The 24,993-nt window shown below is 47.1% G+C and overlaps 1 protein-coding gene across 3 annotated transcripts in view; it reads right to left on the minus strand.

Moving 5' to 3' along the window:
- ampd2a (adenosine monophosphate deaminase 2a) overlaps positions 1-24,993 on the minus strand; it is a 51,325-nt gene that overhangs the window by 15,468 nt on the left and 10,864 nt on the right. For 2 of the 3 annotated variants that reach the window (XM_079808179.1, XM_079808177.1), the window contains exons 2-14: positions 22,940-23,070; positions 20,782-20,912; positions 19,889-19,957; positions 19,702-19,813; positions 17,334-17,520; positions 15,678-15,819; positions 14,294-14,383; positions 14,087-14,216; positions 13,138-13,332; positions 12,906-13,037; positions 5,855-6,018; positions 5,254-5,380; positions 4,344-4,507 (exon numbers count right to left, since the gene is read on the minus strand). In XM_079808179.1, coding sequence (XP_079664305.1) covers positions 4,344-4,507; positions 5,254-5,380; positions 5,855-6,018; positions 12,906-13,037; positions 13,138-13,332; positions 14,087-14,216; positions 14,294-14,383; positions 15,678-15,819; positions 17,334-17,520; positions 19,702-19,813; positions 19,889-19,957; positions 20,782-20,912; positions 22,940-23,070 — 1,774 coding nt within the window. The remainder of the gene's footprint in view (positions 1-4,343; positions 4,508-5,253; positions 5,381-5,854; positions 6,019-12,905; positions 13,038-13,137; positions 13,333-14,086; positions 14,217-14,293; positions 14,384-15,677; positions 15,820-17,333; positions 17,521-19,701; positions 19,814-19,888; positions 19,958-20,781; positions 20,913-22,939; positions 23,071-24,993) is intronic. The other variant, XM_079808178.1, reaches the window with a different exon arrangement.

The following is a 24,993-nucleotide window of genomic DNA, read 5'->3' on the forward strand; positions in this document are numbered from 1 at the left end:
GATTGAGAGCGATTGAGGGCGATTGAGAGGGATTGAGAGTGATTGAGAGGGATTGAGGGCGATTGAGAGTGATTGAGAGGGATTGAGAGGGTTTGAGAGGGATTGAGGGCGATTGAGAGGGATTGAGAGCGATTGAGGGCGATTGAGAGGGATTGAGAGTGATTGAGAGGGATTGAGGGCGATTGAGAGTGATTGAGAGAGATTGAGAGGGTTTGAGAGGGATTGAGGGCGATTGAGAGTGATTGAGAGGGATTGAGGGCGATTGAGAGCGATTGAGAGGGATTGAGGGCGATTGAGAGTGATTGAGAGGGATTGAGAGCGATTGAGAGGGATTGAGAGCGATTGAGGGGGATTAAGAGCGATTGAGAGGGATTGAGAGCGATTGAGAGGAATTGAGGGCGATTGAGAGTGATTGAGAGGGATTGAGGGCGATTGAGAGTGATTGAGAGGGATTGAGAGGGATTGAGGGCGATTGAGAGTGATTGAGAGGGATTGAGAGAGATTGAGAGGGATTGAGAGAGATTGAGAGGGATTGAGGGAGATTGAGAGGGATTGAGGGAGATTGAGAGGGATTGAGGGAGATTGAGGCTTGTGAGCGATTGAGAGGGATTGAGGGCGATTGAGGCTTGTGAGCGATTGAGAGGGATTGAGGTTTGTGAGCGATTGAGAGGGATTGAGGGAGATTGAGAGGGATTGAGGGAGATTGAGGGAGATTGAGGGAGATTGAGAGGGATTGAGGGCGATTGAGGCTTGTGAGCGATTGAGAGGGATTGAGGGAGATTGAGAGGGATTGAGAGGGATTGAGGGAGATTGAGAGGGATTGAGAGGGATTGAGGGAGATTGAGAGGGATTGAGGGAGATTGAGGCTTGTGAGCGATTGAGAGGGATTGAGGGCGATTGAGGGAGATTGAGAGGGATTGAGGGAGATTGAGGCTTGTGAGCGATTGAGAGGGATTGAGGGAGATTGAGGGCGATTGAGAGCGATTGAGAGGGATTGAGGGCGATTGAGAGTGATTGAGAGGGTTTGAGAGGGATTGAGAGCGATTGAGAGGGATTGAGAGCGATTGAGGGAGATTGAGAGGGATTGAGAGTGATTGAGAGGGATTAAGGGCGATTGAGGCTTGTGAGCGATTGAGAGGGATTGAGAGGGTTTGAGAGGGATTGAGGGCGATTGAGAGGGATTGAGAGCGATTGAGGGCGATTGAGAGGGATTGAGAGGGATTGAGGGCGATTGAGAGTGATTGAGAGGGATTGAGAGGGTTTGAGAGGGATTGAGGGCGATTGAGAGGGATTGAGAGCGATTGAGGGCGATTGAGAGGGATTGAGAGTGATTGAGAGGGATTGAGGGCGATTGAGAGTGATTGAGAGGGATTGAGGGCGATTGAGAGCGATTGAGAGGGATTGAGGGCGATTGAGAGTGATTGAGAGGGATTGAGAGCGATTGAGAGGGATTGAGAGCGATTGAGAGCGATTGAGGGGGATTAAGAGCGATTGAGAGGGATTGAGAGCGATTGAGAGGAATTGAGGGCGATTGAGAGTGATTGAGAGGGATTGAGGGCGATTGAGAGTGATTGAGAGGGATTGAGGGCGATTGAGAGTGATTGAGAGTGATTGAGAGGGATTGAGAGGGATTGAGAGCGATTGAGGGCGATTGAGGGCGATTGAGGCTTGTGAGCGATTGAGAGGGATTGAGAGGGTTTGAGAGGGATTGAGGGCGATTGAGAGGGATTGAGAGCGATTGAGGGCGATTGAGAGGGATTGAGAGTGATTGAGAGGGATTGAGGGCGATTGAGAGTGATTGAGAGGGATTGAGAGGGTTTGAGAGGGATTGAGGGCGATTGAGAGGGATTGAGAGCGATTGAGGGCGATTGAGAGGGATTGAGAGTGATTGAGAGGGATTGAGGGCGATTGAGAGTGATTGAGAGAGATTGAGAGGGTTTGAGAGGGATTGAGGGCGATTGAGAGTGATTGAGAGGGATTGAGGGCGATTGAGAGCGATTGAGAGGGATTGAGGGCGATTGAGAGTGATTGAGAGGGATTGAGAGCGATTGAGAGGGATTGAGAGCGATTGAGGGGGATTAAGAGCGATTGAGAGGGATTGAGAGCGATTGAGAGGAATTGAGGGCGATTGAGAGTGATTGAGAGGGATTGAGGGCGATTGAGAGTGATTGAGAGGGATTGAGAGGGATTGAGGGCGATTGAGAGTGATTGAGAGGGATTGAGAGGGATTGAGAGGGATTGAGAGCGATTGAGGGCGATTGAGGGCGATTGAGGGCGATTGAGAGGGATTGAGAGGGATTGAGGGCGATTGAGAGTGATTGAGAGGGATTGAGAGGGTTTGAGAGGGATTGAGGGCGATTGAGAGGGATTGAGAGCGATTGAGGGCGATTGAGAGGGATTGAGAGTGATTGAGAGGGATTGAGGGCGATTGAGAGTGATTGAGAGGGATTGAGGGCGATTGAGAGCGATTGAGAGGGATTGAGGGCGATTGAGAGTGATTGAGAGGGATTGAGAGCGATTGAGAGGGATTGAGAGCGATTGAGAGCGATTGAGGGGGATTAAGAGCGATTGAGAGGGATTGAGAGCGATTGAGAGGAATTGAGGGCGATTGAGAGTGATTGAGAGGGATTGAGGGCGATTGAGAGTGATTGAGAGGGATTGAGGGCGATTGAGAGTGATTGAGAGGGATTGAGAGGGATTGAGAGCGATTGAGGGCGATTGAGGGCGATTGAGGCTTGTGAGCGATTGAGAGGGATTGAGAGGGTTTGAGAGGGATTGAGGGCGATTGAGAGGGATTGAGAGCGATTGAGGGCGATTGAGAGGGATTGAGAGTGATTGAGAGGGATTGAGGGCGATTGAGAGTGATTGAGAGGGATTGAGAGGGTTTGAGAGGGATTGAGGGCGATTGAGAGGGATTGAGAGCGATTGAGGGCGATTGAGAGGGATTGAGAGTGATTGAGAGGGATTGAGGGCGATTGAGAGTGATTGAGAGAGATTGAGAGGGTTTGAGAGGGATTGAGGGCGATTGAGAGTGATTGAGAGGGATTGAGGGCGATTGAGAGCGATTGAGAGGGATTGAGGGCGATTGAGAGTGATTGAGAGGGATTGAGAGCGATTGAGAGGGATTGAGAGCGATTGAGGGGGATTAAGAGCGATTGAGAGGGATTGAGAGCGATTGAGAGGAATTGAGGGCGATTGAGAGTGATTGAGAGGGATTGAGGGCGATTGAGAGTGATTGAGAGGGATTGAGAGGGATTGAGGGCGATTGAGAGTGATTGAGAGGGATTGAGAGGGATTGAGAGGGATTGAGAGCGATTGAGGGCGATTGAGGCTTGTGAGCGATTGAGAGGGATTGAGAGGGTTTGAGAGGGATTGAGGGCGATTGAGAGGGATTGAGAGCGATTGAGGGCGATTGAGAGGGATTGAGAGTGATTGAGAGGGATTGAGGGCGATTGAGAGTGATTTAGAGGGTTTGAGAGGGATTGAGGGCGATTGAGAGGGATTGAGAGCGATTGAGGGCGATTGAGAGGGATTGAGAGTGATTGAGAGGGATTGAGGGCGATTGAGAGCGATTGAGAGGGATTGAGGGCGATTGAGAGTGATTGAGAGGGATTGAGAGCGATTGAGAGGGATTGAGAGCGATTGAGAGCGATTGAGGGGGATTAAGAGCGATTGAGAGGGATTGAGAGCGATTGAGAGGAATTGAGGGCGATTGAGAGTGATTGAGAGGGATTGAGGGCGATTGAGAGTGATTGAGAGCGATTGAGAGGGATTAAGAGCGATTGAGAGTGATTGAGAGGGATTGAGAGGGATTGAGAGGGATTGAGGGCGATTGAGAGTGATTGAGAGGGATTGAGAGGGATTGAGGGCGATTGAGAGTGATTGAGAGGGATTGAGAGGGATTGAGAGGGATTGAGAGGGATTGAGAGGGATTGAGAGCGATTGAGGGCGATTGAGGGCGATTGTGGGCGTTTGAGGGCGATTCAGGGCAATTGAGAGAGATTGAGGCTTGTGGGCGATTCAAAGCGATTGAGGGAGATTGAGAGCGAATGAGAGAGATTGAGGGCGATTCAGGGAGATTGAGGGCGATTCAGGGCGATTGAGGGTAATTGAGAGAGATTGAGAGCAATTGAGGGTGATTGTGGGCGATTCAGGGCTATTGAGGGCGATTGTGGACGATTCAGGGCAATTGAGGGTGATTGTGTGGGCGATTCAGGGCTATTGAGGGCGATTGTGGACGATTGAGGGCGATTGAGGCTTGTGAGCGATTGAGGGTAATTGAGGGAGATTGAGGGGGATTCAGGAAGTGAATGGTATCCTCGTGCTGTGGAGTGTGTGAGTACCTGCGCAGGTGGTTGAGGACGGTCATGTTGGCGTACATGTAGTACAGATAGTACGAGTACGGTGGGTTGTTGTCGCCGCACCAGTGCGCCGGAGTCGGACTGTCCAGGTTAAAGATGTGATGCTCCGGTTTAGACTCGTCGTCCACGCTGTCGAAACCCACCACCTGAACAACACACATTAACAAAGATCTGTGGCTCACAGTTTCTCATGTACTCTTACACACTGACTGAATAAACCTTCTAATGTTCCGTTTTTCTCTTCAGGTAAAACAAACCACAGGTCCTGATGACACTGACTAGCAGTAGAGAGTAGCAAATATACACTGATCAGGCATAACATTATGAATCCTGGTGCCATGTGTTCCCCAGGTAAGCCACACACACGCACCCGGCCATCCACGTGATGTTTGATCGGACCACACGGGCCAGCCTTCGCTCCCCACGGTTATCAATGAGCCTCGGCCGCCCATGACCCTGTGGCCGGTTCTCCATGACCCTGTGGCCGGTTCTCCATGACCCTGTGGCCGGTTCTCCATGACCCTGTGGCCGGTTCTCCATGACCCTGTGGCCGGTTCTCCATGACCCTGTGGCCGGTTCTCCATGACCCTGTGGCCGGTTCTCCATGACCCTGTGGCCGGTTCTCCACTGTTCCTTCCTTGGAGCACTTTTGATAGAGACTGACCAATGTGGTCATAATGTTATGCCTGATCGGTGTATATATATAAATGAATCATAATTAAAAGAGGAAATGTGATAATTGTGTATATCACAAAGTAAATGACACATTTATGTATTACTTTTGCAGTTTTGCCCTTCAATATCAGTACAGAGGTGTGTGTGTGTGTGTGTGTGTGTGTGTGTGTGTGTGTGTGTGTGTGTGTGTGTGTGTGTGTGTGTGTGTTAGACTCACGTGTTGCAGGAAGAGGTGCAGCTGCGGGTGGCTGCTGGGATTGATGGTCACCTCAAACAGAGGCAGGAAGATGTTCTCCAGCATTTGCTGGAAGTTGCTCAGCTGCTTCTTTGAGCGGTAAACATCACTACACACACACACACACACTCATGGAGAGTCACCATAAAACATGAAAACACAACTTGTGTGTGTGTGTGTGAGTGAGTGTGTTTGTGTGTGGGCATGTTTTTGTGAAATATCAGGACACAAATGTGTATAAAGACATGGGTATTACAAAAAGAGGGTGAAATATGAGGACGTTCCCCATGTCCTCACTTTTCAAAATGCTTATAAATCACAGAATGAGGTTTTTTTCACAGAAAGTGAACTGTACAGTCTCCTGTGAGGGGTAGGTTTAGGGGCAGGGGCAGTGTGTGTGTGTGTGTGTGTGTGTGTGTGTGTGTGATGGGTAGGTTTAGGGGCAGTGTGTGTGTGTGTGTGTGTGTGTGTGTGTGTGTGTGTGTGTGTGTGTGTGTGTGTGTGTGTGTGTGTGTGTGTGTGTGTGTGTGTGTGTGTGTGTGTGTGAGAGAGTATCTGTCTGTCTGTGTGTGTGTGTCCTCACAACAGGCGTGGGATCTGGATGAGCCAGCGGACGTTATCGGAGTAGACGGAGTGAGAGACGGCCCACTGCGCCAGATTGTCCCACTCGTCCAGGGATCGGCCGTAGATGGACAGACGCAGCTCGGCATTCTGGTACTTACTCTCCTCTAGGTCTGACATCACTTCCTGCACACACAGGAAGCCACACAGCACATTCAGAGCTAGAGTTACACAATCACCTGGGCTTAGCTCCGGCGGCGGTAGTTATGAGACTAAATTAAACACACTTTCATTTATTTCAATTAACAATCAATAAAAGACATCAAATGTTTCCCTTTTGGAAGAGGAAAAAAGTTTAAATAAATATAATGAATGATATAATTATAAATATATTTAATTCTATATAAATAATTATATTAATGTAAAGTATTAGAATATTAAAATATATAGAATGCAGGATGTAAGATTATTAATAAAATTGTAATTACTAATACATAAACAATTATCAAAATTATATATTTGAAAAATAAAATGAGATATTATAGAACATATATTTATCTTAGATTATATTTATAATAGTAAATAAAATAATGCATGTTATTATATTAAAGAAAAATTTAATATAAAAATTACAAAATGAAATTACTGTATAATAGGTAAATACTACAATATAATTATATATATATATATACATATATATATATATATATATATATATATATATATATATATATATATATATATATATATATATATATATATATATATAATATTATTATAGAAAAATATATTTTTCTTGTATGTGTGTATATGTATATAATATTTCAAATATAATAACTAAATTTTGAAAGGAATATATTTGAAATAAAAAGACGTGGTGTGCTGTGGTCGTGCTGTGGGTGTGGCTGTGCTGTGGCCGTGCTGTGGGTCTGGCTGTGCTGTGGGTGTGGGTCTCGCTGTGCTGTGGGTGTGGCTGTGCTGTGGGTGTGGCTGTGCTGTGGCCGTGCTGTGGGTGTGGCTTTGCTGTGGCCGTGCTGTGGGTCTGGCTGTGCTGTGGTCGTGCTATGCTGTGGCCGTGCTGTGGCTGTGGCCGTGCTGTGGGTGTGGCTGTGCTGTGGGTGTGGCTGTGCTGTGGCCGTGCTGTGGGTGTGGCTGTGCTGTGGCCGTGCTGTGGGTGTGGCTGTGCTGTGCTGTGGGTGTGGCTGTGCTGTGGGTGTGGCTGTGTTGTGCTGTGGATGTGGCTGTGCTGTGGGTGTGGCTGTGTTGTGCTGTGCTGTGGCTGTGTTGTGCTGTGGGTGTGGCTGTGCTGTGCTGTGGCTGTGTTGTGCTGTGGGTGTGGCTGTGCTGTGCTGTGGCTGTGTTGTGCTGTGGGTGTGGCTGTGTTGTGCTGTGGGTGTGGCTGTGCTGTGGCCGTGCTGTGCTGTGGGTGTGGCTGTGTTGTGCTGTGGGTGTGGCTGTGCTATGGCTGTGTTATGTTGTGCTGTGGCCATGCTGTGGGTGTGGCTGTGGCCGTGCTGTGTGTGTGGCTGTGGCCGTGCTGTGGGTGTGACTGTGGTCGTGCTGTGGGTGTGGCTGTGTTGTGCTATGGTGTGGCTGTGCTGTGGCTGTGGCCGTGCTGTGGGTGTGGCTGTGCTGTGGTGTGGGTGTGGCTGTGCTGTGGGTGTGGCTGTGTTGTGCTGTGGCTGTGCTGTGGGTGTGGCTGTGTTGTGGGTGTGGCTGTGTTGTGCTGTGGGTGTGGCTGTGCTGTGCTGTGGGTGTGGCTGTGGGTGTGCTGTGCTGTGGGTATGGCTGTGCTGTGGGTGTGGCTGTGCTGTGGGTGTGGCAGTGCTATGGCTGTGTTGTGTTGTGTTGTGCTGTGGGTGAGGCTGTGCTGTGCCTGTGTTGTGCTATGGTGTGGCTGTGCTGTGCTGTGCTGTGGCTGTGTTGTGCTGTGGGTGTGCTGTGGTTGTGCTGTGCTGTTGGTGTGGCTGTGCTAGGGTGTGGCTGTGCTGTGGCTGTGTTGTGTTGTGCTGTGGCTATGGTGTGGCTGTGTGCTGTGGCTGTGGTGTGGCTGTGCTGTGGCTGCGCTATGTGCTGTGGTGTGGCTGTGCTGTGGGTGTGGCTGTGCTGTGGCTGTGTTGTGTTGTGCTGTGGCCGTGCTGTGGGTGTGGCTGTGGCCGTGCTGTGGGTGTGGCTGTGGTCGTGCTGTGGGTGTGGCTGTGTTGTGCTATGGTGTGGCTGTGCTGTGGCCGTGCTGTGGGTGTGGCTGTGCTGTGGTGTGGGTGTGGCTGTGTTGTGCTGTGGCTGTGCTGTGGGTGTGGCTGTGTTGTGCTGTGGGTGTGGCTGTGTTGTGCTGTGGGTGTGGCTGTGCTGTGGGTGTGGCTGTGGATGTGCTGTGCTGTGGGTGTGGCTGTGCTGTGGGTGTGGCTGTGCTGTGGGTGTGGCAGTGCTATGGCTGTGTTGTGCTGTGGGTGTGGCTGTGCTGTGCCTGTGTTGTGCTATGGTGTGGCTGTGTTGTGCTGTGGGTGTGGGTGTGCTGTGGTTGTGCTGTGCTATGGTGTGGCTGTGCTGTGGCTGTGGCTGTGTTGTGTTGTGCTGTGGCTATGGTGTGGCTGTGTGCTGTGGCTGTGGTGTGGCTGTGTTGTGCTGTGGTGTGCTGTGGCTGTGCAATGGTGTGCTGTGGCTGCGCTATGTGCTGTGGTGTGGCTGTGCTGTGGGTGTGGCTGTACTGTGGGTGTGGCTGTGGTGTGGCTGTGACTGTGCTGTGGCCGTGCTGTGGCTGTGCTGTGGCCGTGCTGTGGGTGTGGCTGTGTTGTGCTGTGGCTGTGCTGTGGGTGTGGCTGTGCTGTGGGTGTGGCTGTGGTGTGGCTGTGACTGTGCTGTGGCTGTGGCCGTGCTGTGCTGTGGGTGTGGCTGTGCTGTGCTGTGCTGTGCTGTGGGTGTGGCTGTGCTATGGCTGTGTTGTGCTGTGGCCGTGCTGTGGGTGTGGCTGTGTTGTGCTATGGTGTGGCTGTGCTGTGCTGTGGGTGTGGGTGTGGCTGTGTTGTGCTGTTGCTGTGCTGTGGGTGTGGCTGTGTTGTGCTGTGGGTGTGGCTGTGCTGTGGGTGTGGCTGTGTTGTGCTGTGGGTGTGGCTGTGCTGTGGGTGTGGCAGTGCTGTGGGTGTGGCGTGGCTGTGGTCGTGGTCGTGCTGTGGGTGTGGCTGTGTTGTGCTATGGTGTGGCTGTGCTGTGGCTGTGGCCGTGCTGTGGGTGTGGCTGTGCTGTGGTGTGGGTGTGGCTGTGTTGTGCTGTGGCTGTGCTGTGGGTGTGGCTGTGTTGTGCTGTGGGTGTGGCTGTGCTGTGCTGTGGGTGTGGCTGTGCTGTGGGTGTGGCTGTGCCGTGGGTGTGGCAGTGCTATGGCTGTGTTGTGCTGTGGGTGTGGCTGTGCTGTGCCTGTGTTGTGCTATGGTGTGGCTGTGTTGTGCTGTGGGTGTGGGTGTGCTGTGGTTGTGCTGTGCTATGGTGTGGCTGTGCTGTGGCTGTGTTGTGTTGTGCTGTGGCTATGGTGTGGCTGTGGTGTGGCTGTGTTGTGCTGTGGCTGTGCTATGGTGTGCTGTGGCTGCGCTATGTGCTGTGGTGTGGCTGTGGCTGAGCTGTGGGTGTGGCTGTACTGTGGGTGTGGCTGTGGTGTGGCTGTGACTGTGCTGTGGCCGTGCTGTGGCTGTGCTGTGGCCGTGCTGTGGGTGTGGCTGTGTTGTGCTGTGGCTGTGCTGTGGGTGTGGCTGTGCTGTGGGTGTGGCTGTGGTGTGGCTGTGGTGTGGCTGTGACTGTGCTGTGGCTGTGGCCGTGCTGTGCTGTGGGTGTGGCTGTGCTGTGCTGTGGGTGTGGCTGTGCTATGGCTGTGTTGTGCTGTGGCCATGCTGTGGGTGTGGCCGTGCTGTGGGTGTGGCTGTGTTGTGCTATGGTGTGGCTGTGGCTGTGCTGTGCTGTGGGTGTGGCTGTGTTGTGCTGTGGCTGTGCTGTGGGTGTGGCTGTGTTGTGCTGTGGGTGTGGCTGTGGCTGTGCTGTGCTGTGGGTGTGGCTGTTTTGTGCTGTGGGTGTGGCTGTGCTGTGGGTGTGGCAGTGCTGTGGGTGTGGCGTGGCTGTGGTGTGCTGTGGCTGTGCTATGGTGTGCTGTGGCTGCGCTATGTTCTGTGGTGTGGCTGTGCTGTGGGTGTGGCTGTGGTGTGGCTGTGCTGTGGCTGTGACTGTGCTGTGGTGTGCATGTGCTGTGGGTGTGGCTGTGCTGTGGGTGTGGCTGTGCTGTGGGTGTGGCAGTGCTATGGCTGTGTTGTGTTGTGTTGTGGGTGTGGGTGTGCTGTGGTTGTGCTGTTGGTGTGGCTGTGCTGTGCCTGTGTTGTACTATGGTGTGGCTGTGCTGTGGCTGTGTTGTGCTGTGGGTGTGCTGTGGTTGTGCTGTGCTGTGCTGTTGGTGTGGCTGTGCTGTGCCTGTGTTGTGCTATGGTGTGGCTGTGCTGTGCTGTGCCTGTGTTGTGCTATGGTGTGGCTGTGCTGTGCTGTGCTGTGGCTGTGTTGTGTTGTGCTGTGGCTATGGTGTGGCTGTGCTGTGGCTGTGTGCTGTGGCTGTGGTGTGGCTGTGTTGTGCTATGGTGTGCTGTGCTGTGGCTGTGGTGTGGCTGTGCTGTGGGTGTGGCTGTGCTGTGGCTGTGGTGTGGCTGTGACTGTGCTGTGGCTGTGTTGTGCTGTGGGTGTGGCTGTGTTGTGCTGTGGGTGTGGCTGTGTTGTGCTGTGGTCGTGCTGTGGGTGTGGCTGTGTTGTGCTATGGTGTGGCTGTGCTGTGGCCGTGCTGTGCTGTGGGTGTGGCTGTGCTGTGGGTGTGTTGTGCTGTGGCTGTACTGTGGGTGTGGGTGTGGCTGTGCTGTGGGTGTGGCTGTGTTGTGCTGTGGGTGTGGCTGTGCTGTGGGTGTGGCAGTGCTGTGGGTGTGGCTGTGCTATGGTGTGCTATGGTGTGCTGTGGTGTGGCTGTGCTGTGGGTGTGGCTGTGCTGTGGCTGTGGTGTGGCTGTGACTGTGCTGTGGGTGTGGCTGTGCTATGGTGTGCTATGGTGTGCTGTGGTGTGGCTGTGCTGTGGGTGTGGCTGTGCTGTGGTGTGGCTGTGGTGTGGCTGTGCTGTGCTGTGGGTGTGGCTGTGCTTTGCTGTGCTGTGGCTGTGCTGTGGGTGTGCTGTGGTTGTGACTGTGGTGTGGCTGTGCTGTGGGTGTGGCTGTGCTTTGCTGTGCTGTGCTGTGGTGTGGCTGTGCTGTGGATGTGCTGTGGCTGTGGGTGTGGCTGTGCTGTGGTTTGGCTGTGCTGTGGTGTGGCTGTGGTGTGGCTGTGGTGTGGCTGTGCTGTGGGTGTGGCTGTGCTGTGGGTGTGGGTCTGGCTGTGTTGTGTTGTGTTGTGCTGTGGGTGTGGCTGTGCTGTGTTGTGCTGTGGCTGTGCTATGCTGTGGGTGTGGCTGTGCTGTGGCTGTGCTGTGGGTGTGGCTGTGCTGTGGTTGTGGTTGTGGCTGTGCTGTGGTTGTGGCTGTGCTGTTGTTGTGGCTGTGGTGTGGATGTGGCTGTGCTGTGCTGTGCTGTGGCTGTGTTGTGTTGTGCTGTGGCTATGGTGTGGCTGTGCTGTGGCTGTGTGCTGTGGCTGTGGTGTGGCTGTGTTGTGCTATGGTGTGCTGTGGCTGTGGTGTGGCTGTGCTGTGGGTGTGGGTGTGGGTGTGGCTGTGATGTGGCTGTGGTGTGGTGTGGCTGTGACTGTGCTGTGGCTGTGGCCGTGCTGTGGCCGTGCTGTGGGTGTGGCTGTGTTGTGCTGTGGGTGTGGCTGTGTTGTGCTGTGGTCGTGCTGTGGGTGTGGCTGTGTTGTGCTATGGTGTGGCTGTGCTGTGGCTGTGGCCGTGCTGTGCTGTGGGTGTGGCTGTGCTGTGGGTGTGGCTGTGTTGTGCTGTGGCTGTACTGTGGGTGTGGGTGTGGCTGTGCTGTGGGTGTGGCTGTGTTGTGCTGTGGGTGTGGCTGTGCTGTGGGTGTGGCAGTGCTGTGGGTGTGGCTGTGCTATGGTGTGCTATGGTGTGCTGTGGTGTGGCTGTGCTGTGGGTGTGGCTGTGCTGTGGCTGTGCTGTGGGTGTGGCTGTGCTATGGTGTGCTGTGGTGTGGCTGTGCTGTGGGTGTGGCTGTGCTGTGGTGTGGCTGTGCTGTGGGTGTGGCTGTGGCTGTGCTTTGCTGTGGCTGTGCTGTGGGTGTGCTGTGGTTGTGGCTGTGGTGTGGCTGTGCTGTGGGTGTGGCTGTGCTTTGCTGTGCTGTGCTGTGCTGTGCTGTGGTGTGGCTGTGCTGTGGATGTGGCTGTGCTGTGGCTGTGGGTGTGGGTGTGGCTGTGCTGTTGTTTGGCTGTGCTGTGGTGTGGCTGTGGTGTGGCTGTGGTGTGGCTGTGGTGTGGGTGTGGCTGTGCTGTGGGTGTGGGTCTGGCTGTGTTGTGTTGTGTTGTGTTGTGTTGTGTTGTGCTGTGGGTGTGGCTGTGCTGTGTTGTGCTGTGGCTGTGCTATGCTGTGGGTGTGGCTGTGCTGTGGCTGTGCTGTGGGTGTGGCTGTGCTGTGGTTGTGGTTGTGGTTGTGGCTGTGCTGTGGTTGTGGCTGTGCTGTGGTTGTGGCTGTGCTGTGGTTGTGGCTGTGGTGTGGGTGTGGCTGTGTTGTGTTGTGGGTGTGGTTGTGGCTGTGCTGTGGGTGTGGCTGTGTTGTGGGTGTGGCTGTGGTGTGGGTGTGGCTGTGTTGTGTTGTGTTGTGGGTGTGGCTGTGGTGTGGGTGTGGCTGTGCTGTGGTTGTGGTGTGGGTGTGGGTGTGGATGTGGATGTGGGTGTGGCTGTGTTGTGGGTGTGGTTGTGGTGTGGGTGTGGCTGTGCTGTGGTTGTGCTGTGGTGTGGGTGTGGCTGTGCTGTGGTTGTGGTTGTGGTGTGGGTGTGGCTGTGTTGTGTTGTGGGTGTGGCTGTGCTGTGCTGTGGCTGTGCTGTGGGTGTGGCTGTGGGTGTGGCTGTGCTGTGGGTGTGGCTTTGCTGTGGGTGTGGCTGGGTTGTGTTGTGCTGTGGGTGTGCTGTACCTTGACAATGTGGCCGAAGTATTTCCCATGGATGTGGTTGTCAGTTTTGATGAAGATCTCTCTCAGGATGGATTCTCCGATGGGATTGTACTTGGAGTTGAATTTGTCGAAGCGATGGAACGTGTTCCTGTCCTGTGGAGGAAGAGTCACTGAATCATCAGAGTGAGTTTGTTTGTGTGTGTGTGTGTGTGTGTGTGTGTGTGTGTGAGTGTGACTGTGAGTGTGTTGTTACCGCGTGCATGTCGAGTGTGTCGACGCTGAGGTCGTAGGCCGTCAGGTTCATGTTCTCGAACACCTCCATCAGTGTCTGTCCACGGCCGCCCTCCACGTGCACGATCTCGTCCGGGCACTTCTTCATGGCGCGCTTGATGAACCGCAGCAGGTGCTTCTGATTCATGCAGGACGAGGCGTGGATGTGTGTGTCCACCTGGCAGACGCGAGAGGGGCGTCAACAACCGCTACTCTGACACACACCTTACACAGCAGCGTTTCCTAAAACTGCAGCAGATCTCGTTGATGCGTCTTAGATTCTGTGTTTCTCCTTCAAAATTCAGAATTTAAAGCTGCACTGTGTGATATTTTCCCCCATCTAGTGGTGAACTTGTATATGACCATCCAGTGAATATTAGTTTCTGTTCCTCTCAATTCCGATTTCGTTTTAACTCCTACGGTGGCTGATTTAGTCCAAGATTAACATGGCTTCCAGTTCGACCTCGTCCACATTGGACACGGTGCCATTGAGTGTTAAAACGCCAAAGGCGAAGCTTGAATTTACGGGTATGTCCCTCTTTGGCTAATGTACTTTCAAGATGGAGGATCAACATGGCGACCCGCATTCGAACCCTCACCCGTATGTGTTTACAATGGCATATTATAAACTTACGAGAATACTTTATTACTTGAAAGAAGTAAATATACATTAATGAGCACATATATTTTTGAAAGAACTAAGTGTTTTTAGCTAAGAATAAACAAAAAATGTTACACAGTGTAGCTTTAAGAAAAGTCTTTAAATCACGAGTCTCAGCATTTTGAATTGAAATGGCTTAAACAATAGAAAATAGTGAAAATGCGTTTATTTCAATATTTACTAATATTAACATAGTTTATTATTTATATATCTTATGAGGACAGCAGTTCTGTGCTGTGATTGGCTCAGTCAAGCGTGAGGTGTGTGTGACCTTGCGTATGTTGTAGAAGTCTCGGTGTGGCACTTGCTTCTGCGCGGCGAGCTCCTTCATCTCGTTCAGCAGAACGTGCATCTGAAACTTTGAGCTCAGATACTGCAGCCGCCGGTAACAGAACGACTTCCTGCGGAAACACACACGCATCAGACACGCCCTGTACGTACAGCCAGCCCAGGGCATGCTGGGTAATCCGTCACTCACACGGGGCCGTTAATGATGAGCGCCATCATGACGTTCATATCGGCGATGTATTCCTGCAGGTCTGGATAGGGCAGGTCCAGTTCTGTGCTCCTACACACACACACACACACACACGTTTGGAGATTATTTCTTCCAAAAAACACAGCATTATTGTGTGGACAGCATTATTTCTTTAGTCATTTCTAATATTAGCTAAATGTAATGTAGTATTTTCAGTTTTGTATATTATTTATTAATTTTATAGTAAAATCGCAGAATCTTCACATGTTGATAACTGCTTTGGCTTATTTATTTTTTCAGTTTATTTTCTAGATGAATTACTTGATTTGGTATTAAACTTTAGTTCATTTTAATTCTACGCAGTGTTATTTTAGTATAACTAATATGGTATTATAATATTTATTGATATTTTAAATTTGTTTAATTTACAGTTTTAGTAATTTTGTTGTCTGAGATTATTATTATTTATTTTTTTAAATATGCCTATTTAGATATTTTTTCCTTCAAGCTTTAGTTCTAGTAATTTTAGTTCTTTAACGTAAACTAAATTAAAATAATTAATGTTGCCTTGGCAACTCACTAAAATAAAATAAGTTTCATTAAAAACTATTTTTGTTTATTTCAAGTAACGAGAATGAACAGGATCTGGTTCTGACTGAAATAACTACGTTTTAATATATATATATATATATATATATTATATTTTTAATAAACAATGTGTTTTAAATAGTTTTAGTTAACGAATAACACGGATTCTACTTTGTTAAATTCTATATATTTTAATATTCTAATATTGCACATTAATATAATTACAATATTTCTTTATAATTATAACATTTTATTTTGATAATTACTATAATAAGTAATTTAATTTGTATTTTATTCATAATTTTAAATCTTGGCTTTTTACTTTGTTTAATTAAAATTGAAATTGAAATTCTGCATCCTGACTGGAAATCCCAGAAAGCACTGCACTGTGTGGCTCTTTTATTATTATTTCTTTCCTTATATATATATTATTTACTTTTAAAGTAATACTACAATATTTAATCACTAATAATTACACATAACATTCAAATACGTATTATATTTTTATAAAGCAATAAATAATTTTGACACTGAATCTCCAAATGAATTTAGAAACAACATTAAGATATAATATCTTTATTTCTCTAATGTAATCTTTTTACTAAGAATTGAACTACTAATGCTCTATTAAATGGATTTTTCTCAATTTCTAACCCAATATTGTTGTTGTTGTTTATTAGAATATGTTTCAGTCAGTGTGCTCATGATCCAGTTCTCCTTTCGAGGACGTTCTTCCTGAAGGAGGTCTAGCTAAACTTAGCTCACCCGAGGCCGTTGCCAGCCGGCTGGAACTCACTTGTCCATGGGGTTTTGTGCGGTGTAGACGTGAATGACTCCGTCCACCATGGCGCAGCTGAATCCGGCGTGGGCCGGCAGGTTCTTCACGTGTTGCCCGTCGTACGGGTGCGTTTCTGACACCGGCATGTGAACACGCATGTCTGAGAGACACACAGGCAGACATGTTGTGTACATGTGTGTGTAGGGCTGGGTATTGACACCAATTTCACAATTCGATTCGATTGCGATTCACAAGCTTTCGATTCGATTCTTTTCGATTCAATTCAATATCGATTTATTTTGGATATGTATCGGGTATAATGCATGGAAAATTTTCTCAAGGAAAACAAATTTCTGAACTAATGCTGTAAACTATGGGAGTCAGTTGATACTACATTAGCCGACTAATATTGAAGGTACAAATGAACAGATTTGTATACAAACACTTAAAGGGTTAGTTCAGCCAAAAATGAAAATTCTGTCATTAATTACTGACCCTCATGTCGTTCGACACCCGTCAGACCTCCGTTCATCTTCAGACACAAATGAAGATATTTTAGATGAAATCCGATGGGTCAGAAAGGCCTCCATTGGCTCAATGCACTTTACACTCTCAAGACCCTTAAAAGACACTAAAGACGTCGTTACAAAGTCCATCTCACTACAGTGGCTCTACAATAACTTTATAAAGTGACGAGAATAGTTTTTGTGCGCAAAAAAAACCTAAATAACGACTTATATAGAGATGACGATTTCAAAATAATGCATCATGAAGCTTCAAAGCGTTATGAATCAGTGAGTCGATTCATGATTCGGATCGCGTGTCAAACCGCCAAACTGCTGAAATCACGTCACTTTGGTGATTCAAACCGCTGAATCGACTCACTGATTCATAATGCTCTGAACCGCTGAATCGACTCACTGATTCATAACGCTTTGAAGCTTCATGAGGCCGTGTTTTGAAATCGTCATCACTATATAAGTCGTTATTTAGGGGTTTTTTTGCACACAAAAACTCCTCATCTTCATAAAGTTATTGTAGAGCCGCTGTAGTGAGATGGACTTTGTAACTTTAGTCTTTAGTGTCTTTTAAGGGTCTTGAGAGTGTAAAGTTGAGCCAATGGAGGCCTTTCAGAGCATCAGATTTACACTAAAATATCTTCATTTGTGTCTGAAGATGAACGGAGGTCTGACGGGTGTCCAACCACATGAGGGTCAATAATTAATGACAGAATTTACATTTTTGGGTGAACTAACCCTTTAAAATCGAGAAATCAATATTTTTTTCCCAGCCCTATGTGTGTGTGTGTGTGTGTGTGTGTGTGTGTGTGTGTGTGTGTGTGTGTGTGTGTGTGTGTGTGTGTGTGTGTGTGTGTGTGTGTGTGTGTGTGTGTGTGTGTGTGTGTGTGTGTGTGTGTGTGTGTGTGTGTGTGTGTGTGTGTGTGTGTGTGTGTGTGTGTGTGTGTGTGTGTGTGTGTGTGTGTGTGTGTGTGTGTGTGTGTGTGTGTGTGTGTGTGTGTATGTGTGTATGTGTGTGTGTGTGTGTGTGTGTATGTGTGTGTGTGTGTGTGTGTGTGTGTGTGTGTGTGTATGTGTGTGTGTGTGTGTGTGTGTGTGTGTGTGTGTGTGTGTGTGTGTGTGTGTGTGTGTGTGTGTGTGTGTGTGCGTCACACACCTGAGTCGACGGGGCTCCCGCGAAGGTCCTCGTAGACGCTGACGTCCAGCGGCCTCTGGTCCAGCTCCTGCAGGGATCGGGCTGTGGTCTTACAGAAGCTCTGCAGGGACAGAGCGATGTACTTCTCTCTGATGAACAGAGCCTTCACCACACACTTCGCTGCGTCCACCAGATCAGTGAAGGGCACCTGAGCACAGCAGCAAACCTCACACACATCAGACAATCATTACACATCGCTGCGTTTGTCCTGTTTTACCGTCAAAACATCCTTAAAACAACATTTGAGAACAAAACGAAGAGGAAACTTAGATAATTTAATATTTTGAGATAATACATTTCATATCTTGAGATAACAGAATTTATTATCTTTAGATAACAGAATTTAATATCTTTAGATAACAGAATTTAATATCTTTAGATAATAGAATTGAATAACTTGAGATAATACATTTAAGAACAAACCTTAGAAAAAACGTAGAGAAAACATAGATCCTTTAATATCTTGAGATAGAGTTTAAGAACAAACCCTAGAGAAAACTAATTTAATATCTTGAGATAATAGAGTTTAATATCCCGAGGTAATAAATGTAATATCTTTAGATAATAGAATTTAATATTTTGAGATAATAGAATTTAATATTTTGAGATAATAGAGTTTAAGAACAAAACTTAGGGAAAACTTGGATAATTAATATCTTTAGATAATAGAATTTAATATATTAAATATATTATATTATTTAAAGTAATCTGCAAAAACAAAATATATGTATAACATTAACAGAATACTTTTATACTCATTTTAATATTACATATATTATAACTTTGTTTTACATTGTAATATCTTAAGAAACTTAGACAAAAACTTAGAACATTTTATATTTTGAGATAATAGAATTTAATATTTTGAGATAATAGAGTTTAAGAACAAAACTTAGAGAAAACTAGAATTTAATATATTAAATATATCATATTATTTAAAGTAATCTGCAAAAACAAAATATATGTATAACATTAGCAGCATACTTTTATACTAATTTGAATATTACATATAGTATATCTTTGTTTTACTTTTTTTAGTAATATTCTACTAATTGATTGTTTTGATCAGGGCGTTAGTATTATTAATACACTATTATAGTATTTATTCATATTTTGAGTTAAAATAATAAAACAAGTTAACTGATAATATTATACTTTAAAATGCATTAATGCACGTTTGCATCATAAACCTCATTACGTTTAATATTAGAATATGTGCGTTTCATAACAAGTTTAAATATTACATGAAATACAAAGTAGTTTTGTGTGTTTCCAGAACAAAAATCCCAGCGATGGAGATGTTTCTGTTTAATTAGTGAATTAGTTCATTTTCAATGCTTTATTTCTACACTATTATAGTATTTTGACTCTTTTATATTATATTATAGTATTTTGACACAAGTTACACACACACACACACACACACACACACACGTTACACACACACACACACTACACACACATGCACGTTACACAAGTTACACACACGCGTTACACACACACACACACATTACACGCATGCTACACACACACACACACACGTTACACGCATGTTACACACACACACACTACACACACATGCACGTTACACAAGTTACACACACGCGTTACACACACACACATTACACGCATGCTACACACACACACACACACACACGTTACACGCATGTTACACACACACACACATGACACGAATGTTACACACGCGTTACACACATCCAAACGTGTTACACACACATTATACACACACATTACACACATTTACATTACAAAGACACACGTGTTATACACACTCATATAACACACACACGTTACACACACACACACTAACCACACATGCACGTTACACAAGTTACACACACGCGTTACACACACACACACACAACACGCACACAAACGTTACACGCATGTTACACACACACACATTACACAAATGTTACACACACATTACACACGCGTTACATACATACAAACGTGTTACACACACATTATACACACACACACACACACACATTACACACATTTACATTACAAAGACACACGTGTTATACACACTCATATAACACACACACGTTACACACTACACACACATACACGTTACACAAGTTACACACACGCGTTACACACACACACAACACGCATGCTACACACACACACGTTACACGCATGTTACAAAGTAGTGTTGTGAGTTTCCAGTACAAAAATCCCAGCGATGGAGATGTTTCTGTTTAATTAGTGAATTAGTTCATTCTGAATGCTTTATTTCTACACTATTCTAGTATTGCGAGTCTCAGGAACTGTTAGTAAAGTGTGTTTGTGTCGTCCTCACCCCACACTTCTCCTCTCCCGAGATGGACACGCGCTGGAACTCTCTCTCGACCTGCACCTCGCGCTCCATGTGATGCTGGTCCACCTCGTCCTCATGACTGTCCTTCAGGATCCTGCAGACGGACACACACCATCAGAGACAGACGGACACACACACACACACGGACAGACGGACGGGCGAGACTCACTCCAGGTCGGTCGCGCTGTCTATTTTCATGAAGTCTTGTTTGGCTCGCAGCAGAATCTCGGGCTCAAGCCTTGAAGGACGTGAGGCAAAGCAGCAGATTTGAGTGAGTAACACACACACACACACACACACACGCGAAGAGAGTATAAATCACTCCGACTGACGCTAATTGACTTTCATTTAAAATGCAGCCGAGGGAATCTGAAACTCTCCGTCGCAGCAGAAAGTGTGTGTGTGTGTGTTTAAGCATCTGTAAGCGACACACACACTGATGATCTGTGATTTGTCGAGTGTGTTTTGGGTCAGTGTGTCCGAAGCAAAGAGTTCACACAGATCACAAACAAACGGCTGAGCAGGTGCAGCGCGATTAGAAGCGCTTCTGTGAGCGGCACTCAGGAAAACAACTGTGTGTGTGTGTGTGTGTGTGTGTGTGTGTGTGTGTGTGTGTGTGTGTGTGTGTGTGTGTGTGTGTGTGTGTGTGTGTGTGTGTGTGTGTGTGTGTGTGTGTGTGTGTGTGTGTGTGTGTGTGTGTGTGTGAGAGAGTGGGAAACACTTCCCACGACCCGCCGTCGACTTGTTCACACGGACAAGAGAAAGTTCTGCATACTTTTACTTTTATTATGTGAACACACACTTTTATTTCAGGATGCAATGAATCGATTGCCCAGCTCTAATAAAAACTAAATATGATGAATATACAGTTGCAGTAGTTGAGCACTTCTGCTCGTGATGGAGTGATGAGTGTTAGTGGAGCCTCACAGGGCCAGAATCACACATGTTCATCACACACTCACTTTCAGAGCGCATGGACACAGAGGTTAGTTGCGTTAAACCAGGTTAGGACGCAGTGTGTGTGTGTGTGTGTGTGTGTGTGTGTGTGTGTGTGTGTTTTACTTGATGTCCTGGCTGATCTGTCGCTCCAGGCGGTGGCGTTTCTCCTCCAGTTGTTCTATGGGACTCTCTTCAGGAAACTCATACGGAGCACAACGCATGTCACTGTCCGTCATACTCCTCGCCAGCAGCTCCTGCAACACACACACACACAATACACACGTTACACACAGACACGTTACACACACACACACAATACACACGTTACACACACGTTACACACACACACAATACACACGTTACACACACACACACACAATACACACGTTACACACAGACACGTTACACACACAATACACACGTTACACACACACATGTTACACACAGACACGTTACACACACACACACACACAATACAGACATTACACACACACACACACACACACGATACACACGTTACACACGTTACACACACGTTACACACACGTTACACACACACACACACACACAATACACATGTTACACACACGTTACAGACACGTTACACACACACACGTTACACACACATGTTACACTCACGTTACACACATTACACACACACACGTTACACACACACAATACACACGTTACACACACGTCACACACACACACACACACACACACACACACACGTTACACACACACAATACGCACGTTACACACACACACACACACACACACACACACACACACATTACACACACACATACCCACACGTTACACACACACACACATGCATGTTACACAAGTTACACACACACACACACACACACACACGTTACACACACAACACACATGCACGTTACACAAGTTACACACATGTGTTACACACACACACATTACACGCATGCTACACACACGTTACACGCATGTTATACACACACACACACACACACGTTACACGCATGTTACACACACATTACACACGCGTTACACACATACAAACGTGTTACACACACATTATACACACACACATTACACACACAAATGTTACACACATTTACATTACAAAGACACACGTGTTATACACACTCATATAACACACATGCATTACACACACGTTTTACACACACACACACACACACACACACACACACATACATTACACACGCGTTACACACAAACACGTTACACACACATTATACACACACACACACACACGTTACACACACACACACACACACACACACACAAATGTTACACACACATTCACATTACAGACATACGTGTTATACACACTCATATTATACACATGCATTACATGCATTACACACGTTACACACACACACACACACACACACACACACATTACACACGTGTTACACACACATTACACACACACACACACACACACACACACGTTACACACTCACACACAAATGTTACACACACATTCACATTACAAAGACACGTGTTATACACACTCATATTACACACATGCATTACACATACACACACACACACACACACATTACACACACATTGCATGCATGTTACACACGTTACACCCACACATACATACGCGTTACACCCACGTTACACATAAACACGCGTTACACACACGTTACACACGCACATTATAAAGACACGCATATTATACACACTCATATTACACAGGTTACACACACACACGTTACACACGCACATTATAAAGACACGCAATATACACACTCATATTACACAGGTTACACACACACACGATACACACGCGATATACACACACACACATACGCGTTACACACATGCACACGCCTTCCACACACATTACACAAACAATTTACACATACACACGCATTACACACACATTACACACACACACGTTACACACTTCCACACACGTTACACATACACATTATAAAGACACGCGTTATACACACACGTGTTCCACACACTCATATTAGACACGACACACACGTTCCACGCACGTTACACACATTCATATTACACACGTTACACACACTCATATTACATACACGTTACACACACACAGACGTTACACACACACACACACACAGACACGTTACACACACACACACACACACACACACACACACACACACACACAGACGTTACACACACGTTACACACACACAGACGTTACAAACACACACAGACGTTACACACACATACACACACAAACAGACATTACACACACACACACAAACAAACAGACGTTACACACCTCTGCAATCTCCTTGTATTTTCCGTCCATGGATGTGCGCAGGTCGATGGGCAGGTGTTTGTGTGTGACCGGAGTGCCGGGCAGAGAGCGCTGGGACATCAGAGGCCTCTGCTCAGCAGAACCACACAGATCTACACACAGAACACACTGATCATAATCTAATAATAATCATAAATCACCAGTTCTGCTGCTCATAGTCATGTGTTCACTCACGACTTTCACTGAACGACACAAACACTCCAGAGACGCACAACGGAGGAGGAACCGAAGGTCACAGAGACTTTTCATGCCAGACAAGAAGAAAGCACATAGCAACCAGCCACAGCAGCCTAGCAACCATATAGCAACAAAGCACAACACACTAGCAATGCCCTAGTAACCACTTAGCAACATCCAAGCAATCACTTAGAACACCCTAGCAACCAGCCACAACACCCTAGCAACTGCATAGAAACCAGCCACAACACTAGGGCTGTAACGATTTGACCGAAAATAAAAACCTCGATTAATTGAACATTTGACCTCGATTACGATTAATGAACGATTACTTTGCTTTTTTTTTTTTTTTTGCCCTCAAGTTCCTGATAAGGTTTGTACTGTAAATATTTTCTACTATTAAAGGTGGCTTTTTTTTTCTAATGAAAAAGTGCATTTCTTTGTGATTTTAAAACACTTGAAGGAAACGGTTGACTTCCAGCAGTTATTGTCTATGGGGCAGATTTCTGCTTATTGTACATCAGATACAGATAAATTAACACAGTAGGCCTACATTACATTTATCTGAATGCATTAATGAGAGAGTGATTGTGTGTGTGAATTACTCTTACTGTCTCTATTCATTATGAAGCTGTGGTTTATACTTACTTCAAAGGTATTAAAATAACGTTTGAGTTTCTGAGCTACTTTAGTGACTTTACTTTAGTCACAGGACAGCGTTGATCCTGCGTTTCTGCGCTCCTCTGCGCGCGATCTTCACGTGATGTGCGAGCTTCTGTCTGAGTGTTCGTTTGTCACAATAAATCAGGCATTAGCTCAACATAATACACATCTGATGGTCGAAACTCGCTTTAATGTTCAAACTGACAGGGCTTAAACCACATACAAATGACAAAGCTTTGCGAGAACGCAGGTGAAAGAGGTCTGCCTTCAGGGCGCGCGCATTGTCGCGTTTAAACGCATTTACTTGACAAACTTTACGAGCACGAAAGTGAAAGCGGCTTCGGGGCTTGCGCGCGCCATCTCTCTGTGTGTGTGTGTGTGTGTGTGTGTGTGTGTGTGTGTGTGTGTGTGTGTGTGTGTGTGTGTGTGTGTGTCAGCGCGTAGGCTATAAGAACAGCAATTAACTGACCTGTATAAACTGTGTAAAACATGCAGTTACTATAGTGATTCTGGGCATCTATATACACAGATAACTGCTCCTGCATCTCTCTGTGCCTGCAAACTGCACTTGATGTGACTGACGGGCGGAGTCACGTGAAAACCCAAATAACCCACATGGGAAAAATACGTTGGTTAGAGGTTCTGGATGTCGATTTCGGTTATTTTTCGATTAATCATACAGCCCTACACAACACTATAGCAATTGCCCTAGTTACCACTTAGCAACATCCAATTAATCACTTAGCAACCACGTAGCCACCAGCTACAACACCCCAGCAACTGCATAGCAACCAGCCACAAAATACTAGCAACTGCATGCATAGCAACCAGCCACAATACCATAGCAATGCCCTAGTTATCACTTAGCAACATCCAAGCAATCACTAAGAACACCCTAGCAACCACATAGCAAACAGCCACAACACCCTGACAACTGCATAGCAACCACCCACGACACCCTAGCAACTGCATAGCAACCAGCCACAACCCCATAGAGATTGCCCTAGTAAACACTTAGTGACATCCAAGCAATCACTTAGAACACACTAGCAACCACATTGCAACCAGCCACAACAACCTAGCAACTGCATGTCAACCACCCACGACACCCTAGCAACTGCATAGCAACCACCCACAACACCCTAGCAACTGCATAGCAACCAGCCACAACACCA

Source organism: Gobio gobio (assembly GCF_949357685.1).
Source record: "Gobio gobio genome assembly, chromosome: 24".
In the NCBI taxonomy this organism is placed as follows: domain Eukaryota; kingdom Metazoa; phylum Chordata; class Actinopteri; order Cypriniformes; family Gobionidae; genus Gobio; species Gobio gobio.